The 23,691-nt window shown below is 39.3% G+C and overlaps 1 protein-coding gene across 3 annotated transcripts in view; it reads right to left on the minus strand.

Moving 5' to 3' along the window:
* Positions 1 to 125: 125 nt before the first annotated feature.
* Positions 126 to 23,691, minus strand: part of atp6ap1la (ATPase H+ transporting accessory protein 1 like a) — a 39,541-nt gene continuing 15,975 nt past the window's right edge. The window contains exons 5-12 of one of the 3 annotated variants that reach the window (XM_048547306.2): positions 23,595 to 23,635; positions 22,708 to 22,761; positions 21,913 to 21,995; positions 18,680 to 18,921; positions 17,393 to 17,443; positions 15,217 to 15,460; positions 969 to 1,095; positions 291 to 306 (exon numbers count right to left, since the gene is read on the minus strand). In XM_048547306.2, coding sequence (XP_048403263.1) covers positions 1,000 to 1,095; positions 15,217 to 15,460; positions 17,393 to 17,443; positions 18,680 to 18,921; positions 21,913 to 21,995; positions 22,708 to 22,761; positions 23,595 to 23,635 — 811 coding nt within the window. In that variant the 3' untranslated portion in view covers positions 291 to 306; positions 969 to 999. Of the gene's footprint in view, positions 307 to 968; positions 1,096 to 2,930; positions 6,488 to 15,216; positions 15,461 to 17,392; positions 17,444 to 18,679; positions 18,922 to 21,912; positions 21,996 to 22,707; positions 22,762 to 23,594; positions 23,636 to 23,691 lie in introns of those variants that run through there. The other 2 variants (XM_059649957.1, XM_059649956.1) reach the window with 2 other exon arrangements.

Consider the following 23,691-nt stretch of genomic DNA (forward strand, 5'->3'; position numbering starts at 1 on the left):
TTTCTGATGAAGGGTCTAGGCCCGAAACGTCAGCTTTTGTGCTCCTAAGATGCTGCTTGGCCTGCTGTGTGCATCCAGCTCCACACGATTGAAGCTGGCCTTTATTTCGAAGTGAATGGAGAAAAATAGGGAAGTCTTCCTAAAAGTATCCAAGGCAGTAGTTAGTCCACAGCTGAAGTACTGCGAACAGTTTCGCTTCCTCGTATCGAAGGAAAGAAACACTGACAGTGGAAGCAGTCCGGGGAAGGTTTCCTAGGTCAGGTTTTGTTTTAAAGAGAGAGGTTGAGTAGGTTCGGCTTGTGTTCCCTGGAATAAAAAAAGAATGAGGGACAAACTTATTGAAACATAAAATTTTTCTGGACTGAACAGACCCAATAGGCCCCATCCAGAATCCTGCCAGTTCTGTGTGTATATGAGTAGTGGGGAGTTTGCACGTGATGTAATGACGTAATGGGTCTGGAGTCATGTGCAAGCACAGTTCCAATGTCTGCAAACTCTACCTATTATGTTAGCTTTACTAAAATGCAAGACTTCTTGCTGAGAATAAGTATCAGAAAATTTGTTCACTAAAACAACTAAAGAAACTACAGTGCTTATCACAGACATCAATGTAGTCTGAACTCAAGCATTTAAGAAGCTGTTTGACTGTCTAATCTTCCTGATGAATACTGATGTACAGTGGCAGCTATTAAAGTTGGGACAGACAACTTTTATATGAGAATCTTCCAAAACAATAACACCATAATATCACATGGGAGGATGTTACACAACTCTTTTTCAAAGAGAATGTGCTTGCCTGATCTCATTACATGTAAATATTATAAACATGAACCATACACATAACATGAATTGTCCCAGGGAAGTTCCTGGAGAAAAGAAATTCACAGCCATTCAGATCAAGAAGAAGTTGAGAAATAAGGCTGCAACGACAAATCAGAAACTGAAATCTGATATTCACCCAGACTAACCTAAAAGATCTTTACTGAAATTTTGAAGGAGTTATCCAAAGAACGATGCCCTGAAACCAAACAACTTCATGTTGACGGTGAGATAGTAAGAACTTCCAGTGCTGGAGTCAGAGATAATACTGTGGATCTGGAGGAAAACAGCAGGTCAAGGAGCATCAGAGAAGTAGCAAAGCTGGCATTTCAAGTCAGGACCCTTCAGAAAGGGGGGAAGGAGTGGGAGCTCTGAAATAAATAGAGGAGGAGTGGGGCTGGGCAAGGTAGGTGGGATGGTGTTTGGTGAGTTCAGATAGGGTGCACAATCTAAAAATTAAGGCCACAACATTCAGGAGAGATGTTAGGAGGCACTTTAACACACATGGTGGTAGATATTTGGAACCCTCTTTCCACAAACAGCAGTTGACGCTAGATCAGTTGTTAATTTTAAATTTGAGATAGATAAATTTTTGATCAGCAAAGATATTAAAGGATTATGGGCCAAAGACAAGTATATAGAGTTAGGTCACTATCAGCCATGATTTCACTGAATGGTGGAACAGATTTAAGGGGCTGAATAGCCTACTCCTGTTCCTATTTCCAATGAAATTCAACAAGTAAGATGACTTGTGTCAGAATGATAAGATACACAAAGAAAAAATCTTTACCAGTGTGTTCTGTCACTGCAAATGATTTTGCAGATTGAGCTGCTGTTAAGAAGAGCTGCAGCTCATCTCAATAAACCACGATAACGATTGGAAGTACAAGATCCTCCAAACATAAGCAAAGAAATATTGTGTCTAAATGTATCCAGAGTGTTTGATGAAAAGGTTGTATGCTTTGAAGGCTGAGAAGAAACCAGTAATTCATCCCTAATAGTTACAATAGAATTAAATGTAAATTTTGAAAGAGAGCTCCATGAGATGGAAAAGAATTCCTGTCGCCATAGAGCCCATCATCGGTTAAACCCCTTCCTGTGAGAGAAAAGCCAATGGTAACCATAAATTTGTCTGCATCCCAAAGATTTTTAGGTAGTGATATTTCAATACAATAATAAATTGAAGTGAAAATCGAAGGTCACCATAACCTCAGAACTAGTCCTGTGAACTGAATTCACACAGGTAGGACTGTAGCTGTGCAGTATCCTTGTTTCTAAGCTTCCCAGCCCCTCAGTTGAATTGATTAATGACTCCCCAGTGCTCTTTCATCTTATTAACCCTGGCGTGTTTCATGTAGCTTGGGAACATTGCTTGTTAGAGCCATAATTTGGGATTGAGTTCAATTAATTAGTTATTTAAATATTGAAGAAATTGACCCAGAATCTCTTCAAAGAGTTTCCCACTTCCTTTGGAACTGGGCCTGGTGAAATTGGGAATTTGATAAGATCCCACCAGGTTGGATTTTTCAGAACTGAAATATAAATATACATTCTGGATGTGAGTTTGCTCACTGAGCTGGAAGGTTAGTTTTCAGACGTTTCATCACCATTCTAGGTAACATCAAGAGTGAGCCTCCGATGAAGCTAAATATACATTCTTCCATCACTTTAGTTCTGTCTGATCTGCATTTGCATGTTTATTAAAGCTTTTGTGATAAAACGGGGTTCCATAATTTTATTATTCCGTTCTGTATTTACTTATTGTAGGGTAATTTCAAAGATTTATAGAGAAGTAACAAAAACAAACAACATAAAACTGGAGCTACCAGTTCTGCAGAGCTGTTCTTAAAGACTTTAAACATCAAAATTAATGACACGGAAACACAAACATTGTGAAATATTTTCTGCACCAGTTAGAGAACTACAGTTTAAAGCAGTTTCAAGAAGGTAGGCAAAGAACACTACAGATATTTTATTTTTCATGTTTACTTTATTCTAAAAAATAATTGAGTGATTGTACAAAGCAGAGTAGTTACAGACCAAATCAATAAATTAAAGTTGTACCATCATTTTTGAAACAAAGTAATTTATTTATAAGGAAATAATGCATAGACAAGAACTTAATAAGTATTCTGTTTGAATGTTAATTTGAACAAGTTACAGAACAGACGATGGAGTAGCCAGTGTTCAGACAGATAGAACAAGCAGACAATCTGTGAGGAAGGATAAGCTGTTGATGGGGCAAAGTGGCAGTCAGTGCGACAGGTTGAGGTGTCTCTACTTCAATACAAGTGTCAGGAATAAAGGTGACAAGCTTACAGCATGGATCAGCAGTTGGAACTATGATGTGGCCATAACGGAGACTTGGATAATACAGGGGCTGGAATGGTTGTTGGATGTTCCGGGGTATAGATGTTTCAAAAGAAATAGGGAGGGAGGTAAAAGAGGTGGGGGAGTGGCATTGCTAATCAGGGAAGGTATCACAGCTGCAGAAAGGCTTTCTATACTAATGTGAGGAACAAGAGGATAGCCAAGTAAAGGTAGGGCCAGTTAGGGATAGTGGAGGGAACTTGTCAGAGGAGGTAGGAGAGGTCCTTAATGAATACTTTGCTTCAGTATTCACCAGTGAGAGGTTCCTTGATGTTTGTGAGGATAACATGAAACAGGTAGATATGCTCGAACAGGTTGATGTCAGGAAGGAGGATGTGCTAGAAATTTTGAAAAACATGAGGATAGAAAAGTCCCTGGGCCAGATGGGCTATACCCAAGATTACTATGGGAAGCAAGGGAAGAGATTGCTGCCCCTTTGGCAATTATCTTTGCATTCTCACTGTCCACTGGAGTAATACCAGAAGATTGGAGGGTAGCATATGTTATCGCTATATTCAAGAAAGGGAATAGGGATAATCCTGGAAACTACAGACCAGTCAGTCTTACTTCTGTGATGGGCAAATTACTGGAGAGGATGCTGAGAGATAGTATTTATGATTATTTGGAAAAGCACAGTTTGATTAGAAATAGTCAGCATGGCTTTGTGAGGGGCAGGTCATGCCTCACAAGCATTATTGAATTCTTTGAGGATATGGCAAAACACATTGATGAAGGTAGAGCAGTGGATGTGGTGTATATGTATTTTAGCAAGGCGTTTTATAATGTTTCCCATGGTAGGCTCATTCAGAAAGTAAAGAGCATGGGATTCAGGGAAATTTGGCTGTCTGGATACAAAACTGGCTGTCTAATAGAAGACCGAGGGTGGTAGTAGATGGAAAGTATTCAGCCTGGAGCCTGGTGACCAGTGGTGTTCCACAGGGATCCGTTCTGGGACCTCTGCTCTTTGTGATCTTTATAAATGACATGGATGAGGAAGTGGAAGGATCGGCTAGTAAGTTTGCCGATGACATGAAGGTTGGTGGAGTTGTGGACAGCATGGAGGGCTGTTGTGGGTTGCAATGGGACATCGACAGGAAGCAGAGCTGGGCAAAGAAGTGACAGATGGAATTCAACCCAGAAAAGTATGAAGTGACTCATTTTGGAAGGTTGAATTTGAATGTAGAATACAGGGTTAATGGCAGGATTCTCGGCTGTGTGGAGGAACAGAGAGATCTTGGTGTACACGCCCATAGATCCCTCAAAGTTGCTACACAAATTGATAGGGTTGTAAAGAAGGCATATGCTGTGTTGGCTTTCATTGGCAGGGGAATTGAGTTTAAGAGCTGTGAGGTTATGCTGCAGCTCTGTAAAGCTCTGATGAGACCACACTTGGAATATTGTGTTCCATTCTGGTCACCTCATTGTAGGAAAGATGTGGAAGCTTTTGAGAGGGTGCAGAGGAGATTTACCAGGATGCTGCCTGGACTGGAGGGCAAGTCTTAACAAGGAAAGGTTGAGAGAGTTAAGGCTTTTTTCATTGGAGTGAAGAAGGATGATAGGTGACTTGATAGAGGTATACAAGATGATGAGAGGCATAGATAGACTGGATAGTCAGATTTTTTTCCCTGGGTGGAAATGACTATTATGAGGGGGCATATATTTAAGGAGATTGGAGGAAGGTACAAGGGAGATGTTAGAGGTAGGTTCTTCACACAGAGTGGTGGGCATGTGGAATGCGCTGCCAGCAGTGGTAGTGAAGTCAGATACTTTAGAGACTTTTAAGTGACTCTTGGATAGGCACATGGAGGATAGTAACATGTAGGGGATAATAGGCAGGCACAACATCGTGGGTCAAAGGGCCTGTATTGTGCTGTACTCTTCTATGTTCTATGTTCAAATGTCCATTATCATGGTTGAAGTGATTCAGATAAAGTGTTCTGGGAGGATGGGACATGTTTGGAAAACAATATCCCATGGAGAGGAAAAATGGGTTGGAGATGGTCTGTTTGTAGAATACAAGAATAAAGGATTGGTTTATATTTAGAAAGATGATGATAACAGATTTAAGGGAGAGACAACACAAGTGGAGACAATCGTTCAGAAATGGGCAGCTAATAGGAGTTAAGAAGGAACAAAATCAGAAATTGCTGGAAAAGCTCAGCAGCTTTCTCTCTACAGACGCTGCCAGATCTGTTAACATCTTCAACAGTTTCCAGCTTCCAGCATCCACAGTTATTGGCTAGGAAGAAAGTTTTGTGCAATCTTGTCATTGTTTTCTTTCTTCTTGGATTTTTTTTTATGAATGATAGGACCACAAAAGCAAGGATTGCTGATCAACAATGTGAGAACCCTAAATTTGATGCCTGAAGTGATATTCCAAATTAATCTTTGCAGTAATTGAAAATGCTTTATCACAAATCTTCAATTACATTTTGCTATTTTCAACCAAAAGAAATTGTCCTGGCTTATGCATTTAGTAAGTAATAAAGCAACAACAATTAGAGTTTGTTCCCGTCCTTGCCAAGTTGGCTTTCCTTGTTTCTTTGTGCATGGGCTACGTTAAACAAAAAATACTCAAGGTTTCTACTTCTAACTTCTAAGTAGTGAATTGGTGAAAAAAATCTCATAGCCTGTTTGGTCTCTCTGTAGGGCTGTATTTGCCTCTCATCATGTTATACATGGTATTTATAACTGGGAAACTGTTTTGATGCCTGTGGTGGTGCTAAGGTAACATTACACATAGATTGACCCAAGGCTCATGGCAATCGAAGTATTAAAATGAAAAATATACCATTTTTTTATATTACACTGCCCATGCATGACCTTTAGCTTATTAACTGCTATCTAGCACCCACTTCTTTCGGCATGCTTTACATATCATACCATATATGCTAGAAATGATAGGAATTGATATGTTGGACTATATTAAGTAACATTCTTGCTTGCTTAAGGTGGATGCAAGAAAAAGTCTCAAGATATAAACCTAGCACATTTTGATGAGATGAAAGGTAATACAGGTGAGGAAAATGAAGGCTAAAGAGATTGCAAATTTTGATGGAAGTCTTAGTGGAGATTATTCTGCATTATGTGCTTCTTCTGTCTTAGGGCTGTAAACAGTGCTTTTGCATTAATTGTACTCTTCCATCCTTTTTAAATGGACCAACATATGCCCTGAATAAGCAAGGACTAGCACAAGAATGAGAGAAATTAGTAGGCCCATCAAGACAGCTGGTGTAAAGAATGAGGCACAGTCTCTTGCTGAAGCAAACTGTCCTGCTTTAATATTAAAGCCTTGAATCTGCAGAGATACCAAAGAGGGAAAAATATTACCTTTCTAAGCTAATACACTCACCATAAAAATTGCAGTTGTTCACTAGTTTGCTGAGCTGGTTGTTCTGTGGTGTGCAGATGTTCTGTTACCCTTCTAGGCAACATCGTCAGTGTGACCTCTAATCGAAGCAGTGGTGTTCTGCTTCATTCTGGATTTATATGATCCTCTCGTGTGATGGTCTTGTCTCTTCCAGTTCTGTTGTTTTAGCTCCAGTCTGTATATGTGGTCTATTTCTATGTGTTTGTTAATGGAGTCCTGTGTTGAGAACCAGACCCTGTGTACAGACCGGTGCTAAAACAACAGAACTGGAAGCGACAAGACCATCACACGAGACAATCATATAAATCCGGAAGGAGGTAGAACACCAACACTTTGATTACAGGTCACACTGATGATGTTGCCTAGAAGGGCAACGAAATGCCTGCACACCAGAAAACAACTGACTTGGTGAGGAAACGAACAACTGCATCCACAAACCAAGCTACAAATTTTCATTAAGACCTTACCATAAAACCTTGATCAGTTTTAAGTTACAATAATCATTATTGATCATTTTTGTTGATTAAATATAACTATAAAGTTAAAACTGTATGCGCATTCTCAACATGGTGTTTAGCATAATACTACAATACCAATTATAGGAAGCTCAAATTCATCTATGTTTGAGTGGTGCAGATATACCAGATACCTCTACAAACATGTATGTTCCTTGAGCACTAAGGTAAAACCGCTGAAAAAGAACCAGATTTGAAACAAATGCCTTTATTATTTACATACAAGGTTGTTCACTACTTTAGGAAGATACGTCTTTCTATAAAATTCAAGAACATCCCACTGGGTTGGGTAAAATAACAGCACTGAAACTACTATAAAGGTGGGGATTTCAAGAGCGAACTATATGGTAAATGGAAAAGCCCTGGAGAAAATTGATGCACAGAGAGATCTGGGTGTTCAGGTCCATTGTACCCTGAAGATGGCAATGCAGGTGGAGAGAGTGGTCAAGAAGGCACACGGCATGTTTTCATTCATCGGATGGGGTATTGAGTACAAGAGTTAGCAGGTCATGTTACACTTGTATAGGACTTTGGTTCGACCACATTTGGAATACTGGGCACAGTCCTAATCGCCACATTACCAAAAGGATGTGGATGCTTTGGAGAGGGTACAGAGGAGGTTCACCAGGATGTTGCCTGGTATGGAGGGCGCTAGCTATGAAAAGAGGTTGAATAGATTAGGATTATTTACATTAGGAAGTTGAGGGGGTCCTGACTGAGGCCTACAAAATCATGAGAAATACAGACAGGGTGGATTGCGAGAAGCCTTTTCCCCAGAGTGGGGGACTCAATTACCAGGGGTCATGATTTCAAGATGAGAGGGGAAAAGTTTAAGGGAGATATGTGTGGAAAGTTCTTTTCGCAGAGGGTGGTGAATGCCTGGAACGTGTTGCCAGCGGAGGTGGTAAAGGGGGACACAATAGCATCATTTATGATGTATCTAGACAGATACATGAATGGGCAAGGAGCAGAGGGATATAGATCGATGGAAAATAGGCGACAGGTTTAGGTAGAGGATCTGGATCAGTGCAGGCTTGGAGGGCCGAAGGGCCTGTTCCTGTGCTGTAATTTTCTTTGTTCTTTGCTGAACAAACTTTGCTGACCACGTAGGATACTAACTCAAATGGATGGGAAAATAGCAGAACTTTGTTTTAAAACTGATTAAGAATTAATATCATTTTTGAGCTTTTATATAGATATTTTCATTAGTTCTGCATTATTGACGAGAATATAATCAAATTTTATGTGCCCCATAATCGGACAGCAGCCATTCCTATCCAATATTTAGGTAATGACTCTGTGATAATATTCTTATATTTAAAGGCTGACAAAGTATTTTTGTGTATTGCAGTCAGCTACCCTGTGCCTGTCAACCAGACGTGCGGATCACCTGCCACTATCGGCAGCTGTTCTGTCTGGTATCTCAGTACCACCACCTCTCCGTTTTCTTCTCCTCTAGGCCCATATTCTGAACACATTACCTAATATCTCCTTCTATGCTCAGCATCAATTTTTATGCCTTTGTGAAGACCTTGGGATATTTATGATGATATGTAAATACAAGTTGTTGAATATTCACTCTTTGGATGAAGATTAAGGCTCTAAACTAAACAGTTTACTTCAATATACAAGCAACAAACAGTATGAGGTATCAAACAGTGCAGATATTCCATCTTCAATACATTTAAAATAATCAATTTGCCACACACTCTTTCTGTGTATGGACTATAAAGCAGAAAGTCACTTCATACTTGTGTAAAAATTTGCACTTTTGAACTGATCCAGTCGTCCAGTATACAAAATAAGAATTCATATAGAAACTCTAACTTAATGAAAAAAAAAATCCCCAATCCTCAACTGAAGCAAGATCAATTTACAAGCCTTTTGTGGCTGGAATGGGAAAAACGGATTATTGAAAAAAGTGCTTGAAACCCAATATAATTCTGACCAGAGAGATAATGGGAACTGCGGATGCTGGAGAATCCAAGGTAATAAAGTGTGAAGCTGGATGAACACGGATGTAGGTAGGGAGTTCAGATCTGGACTCCATTTTCTCCCCTTTCGTCCAGGAACTCCCTACCTACGTCCGTGACACCACCCACGCCCTCCACCTCCTTCAGAACTTCCAATTCCCTGGCCCCCAACACCTCATTTTCACCATGGACGTCCAGTCCCTATACACCTGTATTCCGCATGCAGATGGCCTTAAGGCCCTCCGCTTCTTCCTGTCCCGACCAGTCCCCCTCCACTGACACCCTCATCCACCTAGCTGAACTCGTCCTCACCCTCAACAACTTCTCTTTCGATTCCTCCCACTTCCTACAGACAAAGGGGGTGGCCATGGGCACCCGCATGGGCCCCAGCTATGCCTGCCTCTTTGTAGGTTATGTGGAACAGTCCCTCTTCCGCACCTACACAGGCCCCAAACCCCACCTCTTCCTCCGTTACATTGATTACTCTATCGGCACCGCCTCTTGCTCCCCAGAGGAGCTCAAACAGTTCATCCACTTCACCAATACCTTCCACCCCAACCTCAAGTTCACCTGGGCCATGTCCAACACATCTCTCACCTTCCTGGACCTCTCAGTCTCCATCTTAGGCAACCAGCTTGTAACTGATGTCCATTTCAAGCCCACCGACGCCCACAGCTACCTAGAATACACCTCTTCCCACCCACCCTTTTGCAAAAATTCCATCCCCTATTCCCAATTCCTCCACATCTGCTCCCAGGATGAGGCATTCCACTCCTGCACATCCCAGATGTCCAAGTTCTTCAAGGACCGCAACTTTCCCCCCACAGTGGTCGAGAACGCCCTTGACCGTGTCACCCGCATTTCCCGCAACACATCCCTCACACCCCGCCCCTGCCACAACCGCCCAAAGAGGATCCCCCTCGTTCTCACACACCACCCCACCAACCTCCAGATACAACGCATCATCCTCCGACACTTCCGCCATCTACAATCCGACCCCACCACCCAAGACAATTTTCCAACCCCATCCTTGTCTGCTTTCCAGAGAGACCACTCTCTCCATGACTCCCTTGTCCGCTCCACACTGCCCTCCAACCCCACCACACCCGGCACCTTCCCCTGCAACCGCAGGAAGTGCTAGACTTGCCCCCACACCTCCTCCCTCACCCCTATCCCAGGCCACAAGATGACTTTCCATGTTAAGCAGAGGTTCACTTGCACATCTGCCAATGTGGTATACTGTATCCATTGTACCCGGTGTGGCTACCTCTACATTGGGGAAACCAAGCAGAGGCTTGGGGACCGCTTTGCAGAACACCTCCGCTCGGTTCGCAATAAACAACTGCACCTCCCAGTCGCGAACCATTTCAACTCCCCCTCCCATTCTTTAGATGACATGTCCATCATGGGCATCCTGCAGTGCCACAATGATGCCACCCGAAGGTTGCAGGAACAGCAACTCATATTCCACTTGGGAACCCTGCAGCCCAATGGTATCAATGTGGACTTCACCAGCTTCAAAATCACCCCTTCCCCCACCGCATCCCAAAACCAGCCCAGTTCATCCCCTCCCTCCACTGCATCACACAACCAGCCCAGCTCATCCCCTCCCCCCACTGCATCCCAAAACCAGTCCAGCCTGTCTCTGCCTCCCTAACCTGTTCTTCCTCTCAACCATCCCTTCCTCCCACCCCAAGCCGCACCTCCATTTCCTACCTACTAACCTCATCCCACCTCCTTGACCTGTCCATCTTCCCTGGACTGACCTATCCCCTCCCTACCTCCCCACCTATACTCTCCTCTCCACCTATCTTCCTTTCTCTCCATCTTCGGTCCGCTTCCCCCTCTCTCCCTATTTATTCCAGAACCCTCACCCCATCCCCGTCTCTGATGAAGGGTCTAGGCCCGAAACGTCAGCTTTTGTGCTCCTGAGATGCTGCTTGGCCTGCTGTGTTCATCCAGCTTCACACTTTATTATCATAATCCTGACCACAAGCCACTTGTTAGAAATAAGACCAATCAGTATCACTGTAGCCTACTTAAACGTCTAGACAAAGTTATCAGAACAAACCAACTACTCCACAACAGTCTCTTGCAAGTTCTTTTGGGACTATCACTGTAGGAAGTAGAGATCCCAATCCAAAGTGGGATGCAGCCCAAGTGAATATATAGTAGCACCAATTTGGGGAATTTGGAAACAGCGTGGGAATAGAACTGGTAATTTTTTTTTCTTTATCCATTTTAAAAGTTTAAAATTCAGTGGTGTAGTGAAAAGCTTAATAAGGTACCTGATTCAGCTGACTGGAATACAGATGTCAATTACCTGAAACTTGAATAGGTGCTAATTACTTAACTAGTGAGAGTCATTTCAGCTTGCCTCAGCTGTACTTAAGAGAGATAACAAGGTATAGAGTTGGATGAACACAGTAGGCCAAGCAGCATCAGATGAATAGTGAGGCTGATGTTTTGGGTCTAACCCTTCAGTTCCTGCTATCTTTGTACTTAAGAGAGGGTTGTTGAAAGTGCACAATCAGTAAACTTTGCATAGTCAGAAAGAAGAGAACATCTCTGGAGTAAGATACAGCCTGAGAGTGTGCACAGTTTGGGGATTTGGTGATGAGGTGCTTTTCACTTTTTTTTCTGACTCATAGTTTGTAATTTTTTTTTTCTGCACAAGATCAATTGAAGCCCAAGATAGGGGTTCAGCACAAGAGTGATAGGTAAACTGTAAGTTCATTGGTTGGTGGTAGCTACTAATTTTGACTATTATAAGTTACTTTCAGAGTTAGGATAAATAGGGGAAATATTTACAGGCTGAAAACTAAAGGACCAGTACAATTTTTAAAAAAAACAGTAAAGTAAAAATGCTGGGCCATGTAATGTGTAACTGCATAATGTGAGATATGGTGGACCCCATTGTGGTTCATAGTGACCACATCTGAAGCAGGTTTTGATTGCTTGAAGAACTCCAGCTCAGCACTGATGAGCTAGAATCTGAGTTTCAAACGCTATGACACACCAGTGAGGAAGGCGCTGCATCCCTTAAATTAACCACTTCAGATAGTAGTGGTCAGTGGTCAGGCACAGAAAGGTGTGACCACAGGTGAGGTAGATAGAGGGTTCCAGGAAGATTGAAACTTACAGAAAAGGGGCTAGGATATGGTGGACATGGAGAAGATATTTCCACTAGTAGGAGAGACTAGGACTTGAGGGTACAGCCTCAAAATGAAGAGACAACCCTTTAAAACTGGTGAGGAACAATTTCTTCAGCAAAAAGTCGTTAATCTGTGGAACCTATTGCTGCAGAGGGCTGCGGATGCTAAGTCATTAAATGTATTAAGACAGAAATAGATGGGTTCTTAACTGGTAAGGGGATCAAGGTTTACAGGGAGAAGGCAGGGGAATTGAGTTGCGAAAAGTATCAGCCATGATCGAATGGAAGAGCAGACTCAATGAGCCGAATGGCCTAATTCTCCTCCTATGTATTATGTCTTTACACACTTTTTTGAAAAATTCATCCTCATCCCAAGACTAAAATTTGCTGTCAATAATATGAAAAAACAATCTTTGACAAAAACAAGAAATTAATTGAATGAGATGTCTCCAGCAATTTGAACAATTAAGAATTCTTTGAGGAAATAAACTGTTCTAACTCTTGACATGCTGTCTCCAGCTATAAAAAACTCATTCAAACACTTGAGCCCTCTCTGTGATTTTTTTTTCATTAGTTTTATTCTTTTACTTTTTTTTTGTGTATGGAGCTGTGGATTGGAAATTGTTTGCTAAAGATGTCTTTTGGATTGTGAGAAATAGCTAGTGTTAAAAGGAAAACAGTTCAAACAAGCTTTTGTATATTTATGAGGCTACACCTGAAAGTTAACTTTTTTTTGTTTAACTGCAAGCTGATTCTTGAAGAAGATTTTTTTGTGGATTGTTCATGGGTTCATGGGATGATGTACTGGGAACAGCATTATGTTTAACAGATGGTCGTAGATTTTGGTTATTAATGCGGTCTGTACCTGGGAAATGGTTCCAACAAGTGACAGCATGATGGCTCAATGGTTAGCACTGCTGCTTCACTGCTAGGGACCCAGGTTCAGTTCCACCTTAGGGTCACTGTCCGTGTGGAGTTTTTACATTCTCCCTGTGTCTGTGTGGGGTTCCCCGCCCCCCAGTCCATAAATGTGCAGATTAGGTGCATTGGCCATGCTAAGTTTTAGCTTGTAGTACCCAGGGATGTGTAGAATAGGTGGATTATCCCTGTAATTCTCAGCACTAGGGGTAGAGAGAGTTGGGACTGGGCACAATGCTCTTTGAAGGGTCGGGGTGGACTTGGTGTGCTGAATAACGTGTTTTCACACTAAAGGGATTCTATGATTAAATCTTGAGCTGCTCCTACTTGTAACATTTAATGTTCATTTGTATGGAGAAAAAAGATGGGAATAAAACTCCACCTTGATGAGAACTGAAGATGCACACCAGTGTCTTGAATCTGTTGCCCGTTAAACAACCTATACAATTTTATTACCCATTTGCAATCAATAGAAAGGGAAAATGAACAAGGTCTATAATGGGTTGTCTGTGTGTGATCTTGCCATTTCCCCCAATATTATTCATTCCCCAGTCATTCTATGGAATGCTAAAGTGGTAGCTATCCTCCCAGATGGAGAAAGTAATGGCTATTAAAATCCAGCAGAACTTCCATTATGGATTATATGTTGATTCTCATGAGCTTTGGGATACAAAATGCTCAGCTTACCAATTTATCTACACAGACTAAATGAAAATGTGATTTGTCTTACTACACAGTTGGCAGCAAGAATCGTCCAATTATAGAAAATAGCGATTAGTTTCAGAAGATCCTATAACCACAGGATTTCACATAAATAAAACATCCCAAGGCATTGCACAGTTAGTGGGCAACTGTAAATGTGGAGTTTACACATTCTCCCTATGTCTACGTGGGGTTCCTCTGGGTGCTCCAGTTTCAGCCCACAGTTCAAAGATGTGCAGGCTTGGCAAATTGGTCATACTAAATGCCCATAGTGTCCAAGGAAGTATAGGTTAGGTGGATTAGCCATACGATAGGGGCAGGTCTGGGTGAGATAATCTTTGGAGGATTGGTGTGGACTCAATGGGACGAATGGCCCACTTCCACACTAGGGATTTAATGATTCTAAGTCTGGAAAAGATTTTATGTTCAAGCAGATGGCAGATGTTGAATGGTAACTCGGACCTGGTGGAGGAGATGGTCAGTTTGTCAGGAGTGGTCAGAGTTTGAATTGAATTTTGGACTGTGTTTTCTGGAATCAGGTTGCTGATGCTACAACATGAGGATCTGAAAGTTCCCTAGTGAATCTCCCATTAGCAGCTCTTGGAAGCTCAAAGAAAGAAAATGAAGTGAGAAATATTACTGCCTTTGTCTGAGTGAACTCTAAAGGTGACCACAATCAATATCTTGAGAACATCAGCCAAGAAACTATCATCAATGCTTGTGGAACAACGCATCATGAAAACTATTTAAGTAATCTGGCCAGTTTCACTATTCTCTTTTATTCATCCTTAGTTGTGCTAGTTTGTCATCCTTTATGTGAATAGACTAGAAACTGTTTTTTTTGGGTTTATAGTATAAGTCTATAAGATTACTTTGTTGTTTAATTTTGCTCTCCTGAGGTTAAATTGCTAAGTTTTTTCTTTAAGCTACAAACCAGTGTCAAGAATTGATCATTAGCAAAGTCTGCGACTGGATAGTCAGAAAAGTCTGAATGGAAACTTTGGGGTCAATTTTGAGGGTCTTTGAAGGTTTTAACATTACTTTTTTTTTCCATATATACCCAGAAGTGCCATCACACACAACTGAGCACCTTTGCTACCACAAAAATCACTGACTTTTTTTGTTTCTTTGTTTCCTCCTTAAGCACTAACCATCAGCAGTAGGGTAATGTTACTATGTTACAAATACATAGGTAAAGAGCTGATTTTATTTAGCTGTCTGTCTCTGTGTTGCAACACTATATTAAGTTTAACTTTGGCAAATGGTGAAGAAAGTGCTACAATTGATCAAAATATAACATGCATTTCTATTGAAAGTCTTAAATTTGGAGATTTCCCCCACTGGAATAATCACAAATACTTTAAATATATTTCACTTTATTGAAATGAACCATACCTGAAACTCCACAAAGGTAATATGCCACAATCTTGTCATGTCTCCTTGAGATCTGGACACGAGTAGCGCTTCATGTTTCTGCAGACTACTGATGTATTGACAGTGATATGAATGTGTAACTGGAGCGTAAATTTCAGATGCATTGAACGCTGCTTGTAATGAATTGTTGTGGAAGATCTGCACAAAATCCAGGCTAAACCACTTCTGAACAGAAGTTCTGTGATAATTATTTGACATTTCAAACCTATAATTAGACAATAGAAGCACTGAAACTTTTATCTACAAAACATTTCATATGTTAAATTTTTGCATTTGCATTTGCGTTGTGTATCACAGTGTTTGGGCAAACAGGTATGTTTAATCAACCTGTCCAGGGATGTTATGATACACCTCTGAAGTAAGAGTGACTCAATCGCAGACCTCCTAGCTCTGACAATAGGAACACTACCCACTGTGCCACCGAACCCTAAGGGTTGGACAGATGTATATTCTATAATCAAACTGTCAGAGATGTTATTTCACATAGCCGAAGCAAGTGGAATTTGAACACAAACCTCCTGTCTCAGACATTGAGATACTATAACTGTGCTGCAAGAGTTCCTACTGATAGGGAAATAAGTTGTGTTGATTTATGAACAACACCTGTCTTGCTTTGGTACAAGTTATCATATCTTAGTTAAATAACTAATATTTTGCAATGATAATACTTAATACCTGTCTAAGGCAGTAAATTAAGGAATTCAGTTGACATTGATAGATAAATGTCCCTAATAATAGCTGCGGAATTGCCAGATATACCATTGACCTAACTGGGTATTTCACTCTGTTTTGTTTGGTGTCTGATGTGTAGATTGTGCAGGTACATGATATGAAAGGATATTTATATAGAAAGATTAAAATAATATTGTGGCATCCCTCACCCCTGTAACAGTGTTTCAACAAATACTACAATTGGGAGCCCTATAGATTAGGAATACGCTTGGATTGATCGTTGGATTGTGATGAATTTGGTGATCCGAGGGTCCTGATGGCAATTCTGCAACTGAGCTCAACAGTCCTGACTTACGAAAATGAAAAGCGTCTATATCCCTTTCAAGCAACTTTAACTGTACTGCATCACCAGGGGACAAGATTGAGCTGAGCAATGTTTATTATATACATTAGCTACTGCCACCATTCATCATCAGGTATACTTATATATGATGACTACTTGTCTAAAGTATTTACAGGATGATTAACATTGTGGACCTCAACAAAGTATTATCATGTTCAAGTGGTTCTGATGTCATTATTACAAATATGCCAAGAACCAACTGGAACTTTAAAACTTAAGAGTATGTTATGGAGCCTTAGTGCCTCATAAATGGGATTGAATATTCACGGTATTTTGTCATTTGGCTTCAGGTATTCTAATGTGCAAGTGATTTTAAAGCTGAAATCTGCTTTGAACATTCTGTGTATTCCAACCTTTACAGTCTGCCATTGTATATAATGATCCTTGAACAAATAAACACACAAGAAAACACTGTAAGTGTTTTCCCCTGTCTTCTGTCAGTAATATGCCCAGAGCCAAGAATCAGATGTGTCTGCTACCCTGCATTCAAACTAAAAGGCTGAGTAACATTGCTAATAAACACCAATGTGACTCATGAAATGTCCATGCTGGTTTTCTTCATTGAAATATCAAAAATTACCTCTCCAAAAATTAAGAATACTCTGTAGTTAAAAGAAATTGAAACCATTTTCCATTTACTCTTCAAGCTCTTTTATCTTGCTTAACTTGTTTTGATCAGTTACCCAGCCTACCATCCTAGCCACAAAGCTTTAATTAAGATATTCTTGAGATGTAATCAGGATTACGAGTAATTTAAAGAACATTATTATAATCTGTTGCTCTAAACTGATCGTTTATTCTTTGGGTTTGACACAAATGAATCTTTCCCTTAAATCCTAAAATATATTTGTGCCTGTGATGTACCTTTATGTGTCAACAAGTTTCTAATCCACATCTGTCATTTGAAACAAGTGAAAATGCTAGAGTGCAATATACTACATCATATAATAGACTATAAATCAGTACAATCTTGCTTGAGCTCAGGTGCAATGTTAAGTATACAGTACTAAGCACCTAAGTAATTACCTAGGTAAGGAGAATTACTTAGGTAATATTCCTTACCGAATGACAAGTTGCTTTAGATTTCCAACATCACCATAGTTCAAGGAAAGCCTGAAGGTAACAAAGTAAAATTGTAAGCAGAAAGAACTGGTCCTGTATTTCATATTATATACATATTTTTAAAAAAGAGAATGAAGATTTATATTTAGAAAAGGTAAGTTATTGTGTTAATGATTATACCGGTTGTAAATAATTCTTAAGATGCATTTAAATGCATTTCAAAGTAAGGAATGAGACCCATGAACAATGCAACACTAATTTTAGGTATCTCTTTTCTGTCTCCTCCAAACATTTTCCACATCCCTTGCACTCTGTACTCTGTACTACTTCATAGATGGATCAGTTTCTAATGATGTCTCTTCTCATAACATCACATTGTTTTGTCCATCTCTTATGATGTTCTCAATTTTTCGGGACAGCAATCCTGACGAAAGTCATTCTATTTCTTTCATAAATCACTCACAGTGTACTATTACCAGCTTCATGAAATTTTTATTTACTTGTGTCACATCCATGGAACTTTTCCTTGTTTTTCTGACTGCTTATCAGCAACCTCTAGCTTCTGAAATAGAAGACTGCATGCTGCTCCCAATGTCTTGCAATATTGAAACCAATACTTAACTCAGATTTGTGTATTCTTTTCCCATTTCAAATCAAAATAAATGCCTTCCTCAACTTTAAGGCAACATATTGCAAAAGCAAATCAAAGGTACTCAGCACAAATTCAAGTACTGAAGACAAGACCATGACATAAAAATATGAAATTCGATCTGCTAAAATGTGAAGTCTATTTACACCAGAAATAATGTGTGCATTACAGAATATACATGCCATTGAAATCAACAGCTACTTAATGTGAGGCCGTCTGAAATTTAAATACAGATACCAACTTAGGATCAAAAGACACAATTGAACATTAAAGGCAAAGAAACAAACAACAAAGATTTGTTTAGAATTACTTTTCCAGTTCTTTCATCTATATCCAAAATGAATCATATCCAAGATCTCACTGCCTGTAATTAAAATGTAATCCTAAACTATAGTCTGCTTTGTGTTGTGGATTTGTTTCTTAAAACTCTCAACTCATTTCAGTCAACTAAATTAAGACATTTCTACTTCCATTACCTGTACAATTCTCAGATATTGTAGTCCCCTCATAATAATAAACGAGTCAAATACTCAAATGTTCAATTGTTTCTAACTGATTTGCAACAATTTTTTTTAGAAAATCAATCTAATTCTAACGTAAAATGTCTAAATGAAAAATGCAATGTACCTAGGACTTACGTAGCTTTATCTGCAGTACATGTTGAATCCCTGGTATTAATTTTAGCAGTGCTCCCAAAAGTTCTGTTTGTCAAATCTATCTCAGGCTGGTCTCCAATTCGGAGTGTTACCTTCTTAGCTATGAAGAGAATGCAGGGGATTTCACCATCTGTGACATTTATGGGAGGATACTGGTTCCAGGTTGGGACTTGTAGGAGCTGTCTACCTGTATTCATTACATCATTGAAAGCAAGTCTAATGACCTATGAGAAAAGATATCAGAATATAATTCCTATTGACGTGTGTTGAGATAACTATTCAGTGAAACTTGTTTATTGTTTCAACATTAGAACTCAAAGACAAAAGAATGTTCTGCTGCTGCAATGAAAACAGCATAAGTATATCATGTATGGTTGAATACTGAAAGAAGAAAAATGTTTGAGAAATATTATTTTATTTGACAACGTTAGTCTCTTTCTCCCTATTATTTGAAGTCTACTAGAATAGATATTAAATTCACAACTTATTTTTCAAAAGGTAACCGATGCACCAGCAATGATAGACATTGTGTATAATTACATAGAAATTACAACAGATTTTAATGAGCCTGTAATTATCCTCTGTATGAGCATGTTTCAATCCACTCTTCCTTTCCTAAACCATGGTAACCTTTCTTTCTCTACATTATCTCCCTTGTTCTTAAATATTAACAGCTTCTGATAAAATCATGAATTGTGTTAGTGAAATCCACAGCCTCTCAACTCTTTGCATTATGTTGTTTTCCTGCTCTCTGTAATAAATATCTACATATAATCTTATAGCTGTGTCCCTTCATTCTAGATCCATTCCACCGGTGGGAGCTATATTGGGTAGCATTGAACTTCAGTGGCAAAGGTGGAGGTTGCATGACATTAGGTTGATTGCTCCTATGGAGTATAATATAACTCAGATGTTTTAGTCTGAATGGTCTGTTTTGTTTCAAACAGAAACTATCGAGATCAAAACACCAGAAACCATCTCCAATCACTCTGTTCTTAACCCATATTCCTTGTTATCAACCTTTAAGTCCATTTTAAAAATAATTGTTCCTAATTTCCTCCAATTTTGTACACCTTAATCTTCAATAATATTCACATGCACTACTTTATCAAAGGGTTTCTAAAAGTGTACCTCTTACGATGGCTTCATATTAATAATTTTTGTGGACTTGAGTTTGAAAGATTGTGGATACCTAGATTTTTGTTTAGAAAGAAGTCAATAAAAGAACATTGGAACGATTTCTTAACAAGGCATTTCTTGGTAGTCGTATCGTCACATCTCACTAGGTACTGTGTTGGAAATTGATTTGTGGAATCATGACAAAGATCGAAATTCCCCAATTTCCTTGTCTTTTAAGCCCTAGATTAAAACAGAGCATGGACCCAGGTTTCTATACTTAACAGAAATTAAGTATAGATAAATAGATTCTAGGTACAGTAAACAACTAGGAAGTACTGACATATAACTCTCTTGATTAAACTAACTGCCTTTACAAAAATCCACACACGCACATACAAAAGACCAAAAAGTGACATTATGGGTGGGGGAGAAATTGGGATGGCAGCTCAGTGGTTCTTGTTCACGGGGTTCATTGGGATGATCTACTTGGCTTATCAGGAATTGCTGTTCATCAATCTCTCTCATCTCCAGGTGTTGTTCACTTTCATGAAGGAGGTACAGAGGTATCTGAAGGTTATTGCGACTCAAGCAAGGATAATAGAGTCCCTCACGGTAACCTCAGTCAGTGTTGGAAGTGAACCCATGCTGTTACCCTAACCCTGCATTAAAAAAAAGCGGGCATTCAGCCAGCTTAGCTTACTAACCCCTCATACCATAAGCAATGCTAAAACATACATTCTTTTCCAACATGAATAAAAAGGTCAGCTGTTCATAAAATTAATGGATAAATTAACTAAATATTTTTCTGCAAAGGTATATTTACAGTAGTAAAGCAGAAGAATGCAACAAAACAACTTTCTATGTCCGTGTCTTTGACATCACAAATATTTTATCTTTGAGTTTCAGAACTTTTGCACTGAAGTAAATGTTGCAGATGCATTGCATTCAGCAAGGTTCCAACAATGGCATATCTATTAAATGATTAAATAAATTGCCAGTAACGCTGTTCATTCAAAAAAACACCCATGAGATTTTTCATGTCACTTAAACAAGTAGATGGGTCTTATGGAAATAATTCAAGTATATATGGTTAAGGTGTATTATGATCACATCAGATTTGAGCACATGGGAAGTGTAACTCTTCAAACGAACTTGGATTTTTACACTAAGTATTTTTAAGATTCAATATTTTCAAAAAATGTTTCCAAATTGCTGCAATATTCAATGTTCCCAAGCTTCTGGGCCACCAGAATTGATTTTCTTGCATTTCTTCCTTTTGTGTAGAACTATCTAATGAGTCAGCAATTGCTTAGAAAAGATTAGTGGATTCATACTAGCCTGATTCAATACATAGGTTTGCATTTTACAGGTGAACCACGTAAGATTCAGTGTGCTGCTGTATCCATTCTTATTTTGCTGAGGCTAAAACCCTATTTTTCATTTCCCTTTCTCTTCTGGTATCTTTTTCACGGCAACTCAGTGGTTAGCACTGCAGCCTCATAGCGCCAGGGACCCGGGTTCGATTCCCACATCGGGCGACTGTCTGTGTGGAGTTTGCACATTCTCCCCGTGTCTGCGTGGGTTTCCTCCGGGTACTCCAGTTTCCTCCCACAGTCCAAAGATGTGCAGGTTAGGTGGATTGGCCATGCTAAATTGCCCGTAGTGTTCAAGGGTGTGTGGGTTATAAGGGGATGGGTCTGGGTGGGATGCTTCAAGGGGCGGTGTGGACTTGATGGGCCGAAGGGCCTGTTTCCACACTGTAGGGAGTCAAATCTAATCTATGAGCTGCTCAAAATATTGAATGACTAACCTGTTATCAAACTTCAGCCAGTTCCATTCTAAAGACAACCACTAGGAGGTGTGGAGAAAAGGTCAGAAAATTTTATTTAATTCCTTTCTCCTAAGGGAGCACATAGCTGCTCTCATCTCAGCAGTTTGTCACAAATGTATAGCTAAATTGTAAATTTAGCAACATTGCAGGTATGAATAAGAACTATAATTATCCATTTGCACTGCAAAATGTTTAGTAACCACATAATTACGAGCAACCAATTGTTTAATGAAAATAAGTTTGCAATGGCGTTAATATCTCATACCTGTGAACTCCTGCCAGCTGTGAAAATAGCTGTGTAGGGAATACTGTTTGCTTTTAAGGCATTGATGACCAATTTAATGACATCTATTTAAAAGTAAAGAAAATACTCTTTAGTAAATTTTGAGTTCTTTTTGCTCTTTCTAACATAATACTGACCACAATATCACAGCAAATTTTAATTCATAATTAAATCTGCAATTACATCCCACTTTACAACATATATAAAAAAAGACAATTAAGGATTAGCTGGTCTCAACTATTGTATGTTAGCATGATGTAACTTCTGCATTAACTCCTTCCTTGCAGCAAAATGCAAAGGGAGCCAAATGCTTACTACCTGCATTAAAGTTAAAATCCAACTTAGCCGCAGAGCTGCTGTATCGTTAGAAAGCAAAATGACTGGTGGTGGTTTAGCCTGAGAGTCAGTGCACCTCAGGTGATGGGAGAGGCTGAGAAGGAGACTCCTTTTGTGGTCACCTCAGCCAGTGTAGGAATTGAACCCATGCTGTTGGCATTACTCTGCATTGCTGACCAGCTATCCAGCTATCTATCCAACTGAGCCAATGAACCTTGTTTAATTATTTCAACCAGTATTGGTTATCATATAAATCAGTGTTTAGGAATCAAATAATTATAAGTTTTATTTGATTTTATTTAATCTAATTCCAAATTATATACGTCAGGAAAAAACACTTATTGAGGTTTGTTGCATCAAAGAACGACCATCAACAATGAAAGTGAACCACACTCAGAATTACTTGGATAGATTTTGTCTACTTTAATGAAACAAGTCTACCTGAAAGTCTAAGTCCACTAACTCCAGCTGGAAAAATCCCATCGATGTCCCCTGCTAAAAACAGAATCAGCTCAGTTATAATCTGCCAGTATTAAGAAAGATTATAATCCACCCTTTTCTCTTCAGACATTTCATAAAGTCCACTTTAAACAATTTGTATTAACATTTGATTTAAAAGAGGAAGTGTAGTCAAAGTTATTATCTCTTTAGTAAATATTGTGATTCGAAAGACATATATGGCTCTCAAATTTTAAACTAAAACATTTGGACATTTGAAATCATATACCTTTCCATTTAAATTAGATGTCTCATGTATTGACGAATATTTCATTTGTGATGTGGAACAGAAATAGATAATGCATTTAAAAATCCAAATGTTTCAGTTTAATTTGTAAAGCTCATACAGTTAAGAAGGGCATTGAAGCTCCTTTGGTTGAATATTTTTAATATTTTTAAACTTGTGTTCAGTTAGTATATTCTGTAAATCACAAAACGTGAAAGCTATGACTATCTGTTGAATCACAATATTTACTAAAGAGGTATGAACTTTTGATTTAAAAATCATACAATGACATCACACAGACTGACTGCAATTGCACTGGCAGCAGACACAACCTTTTAAAATACCAGTTCTATAAACTTTTGTTTTTGGTACCATCTGTTGTCTAGGAGTGTAATTCAACTGATTTTAATCAAGACAGAGGCAAAAATTGGGATTGCAACAATTAAACCAGTTTTTAGATTTTTTTTGGATCACTTCAAACTGAAGCACTAATCCATCCATGAGGTTGCTGTATTCCACAGTAAAACTGAGTTCTTCCATCTAAAATTTTGGAATTCGTTAATCTTCACAACACTGAAAGGAGTGATACAGCCTGAAAGCTTACCGTTATCAGTGAGGAATTTGGTGTCTGGTACCATTGCAGGTCTGTGAAAGGCAAGTATAGACTTGAGTATAAACCAACAATGTCTCACTAATGTTCA

The sequence above is a fragment of the Stegostoma tigrinum genome, chromosome 11 (genome assembly GCF_030684315.1).
Source record: "Stegostoma tigrinum isolate sSteTig4 chromosome 11, sSteTig4.hap1, whole genome shotgun sequence".
NCBI lineage: Eukaryota > Metazoa > Chordata > Chondrichthyes > Orectolobiformes > Stegostomatidae > Stegostoma > Stegostoma tigrinum.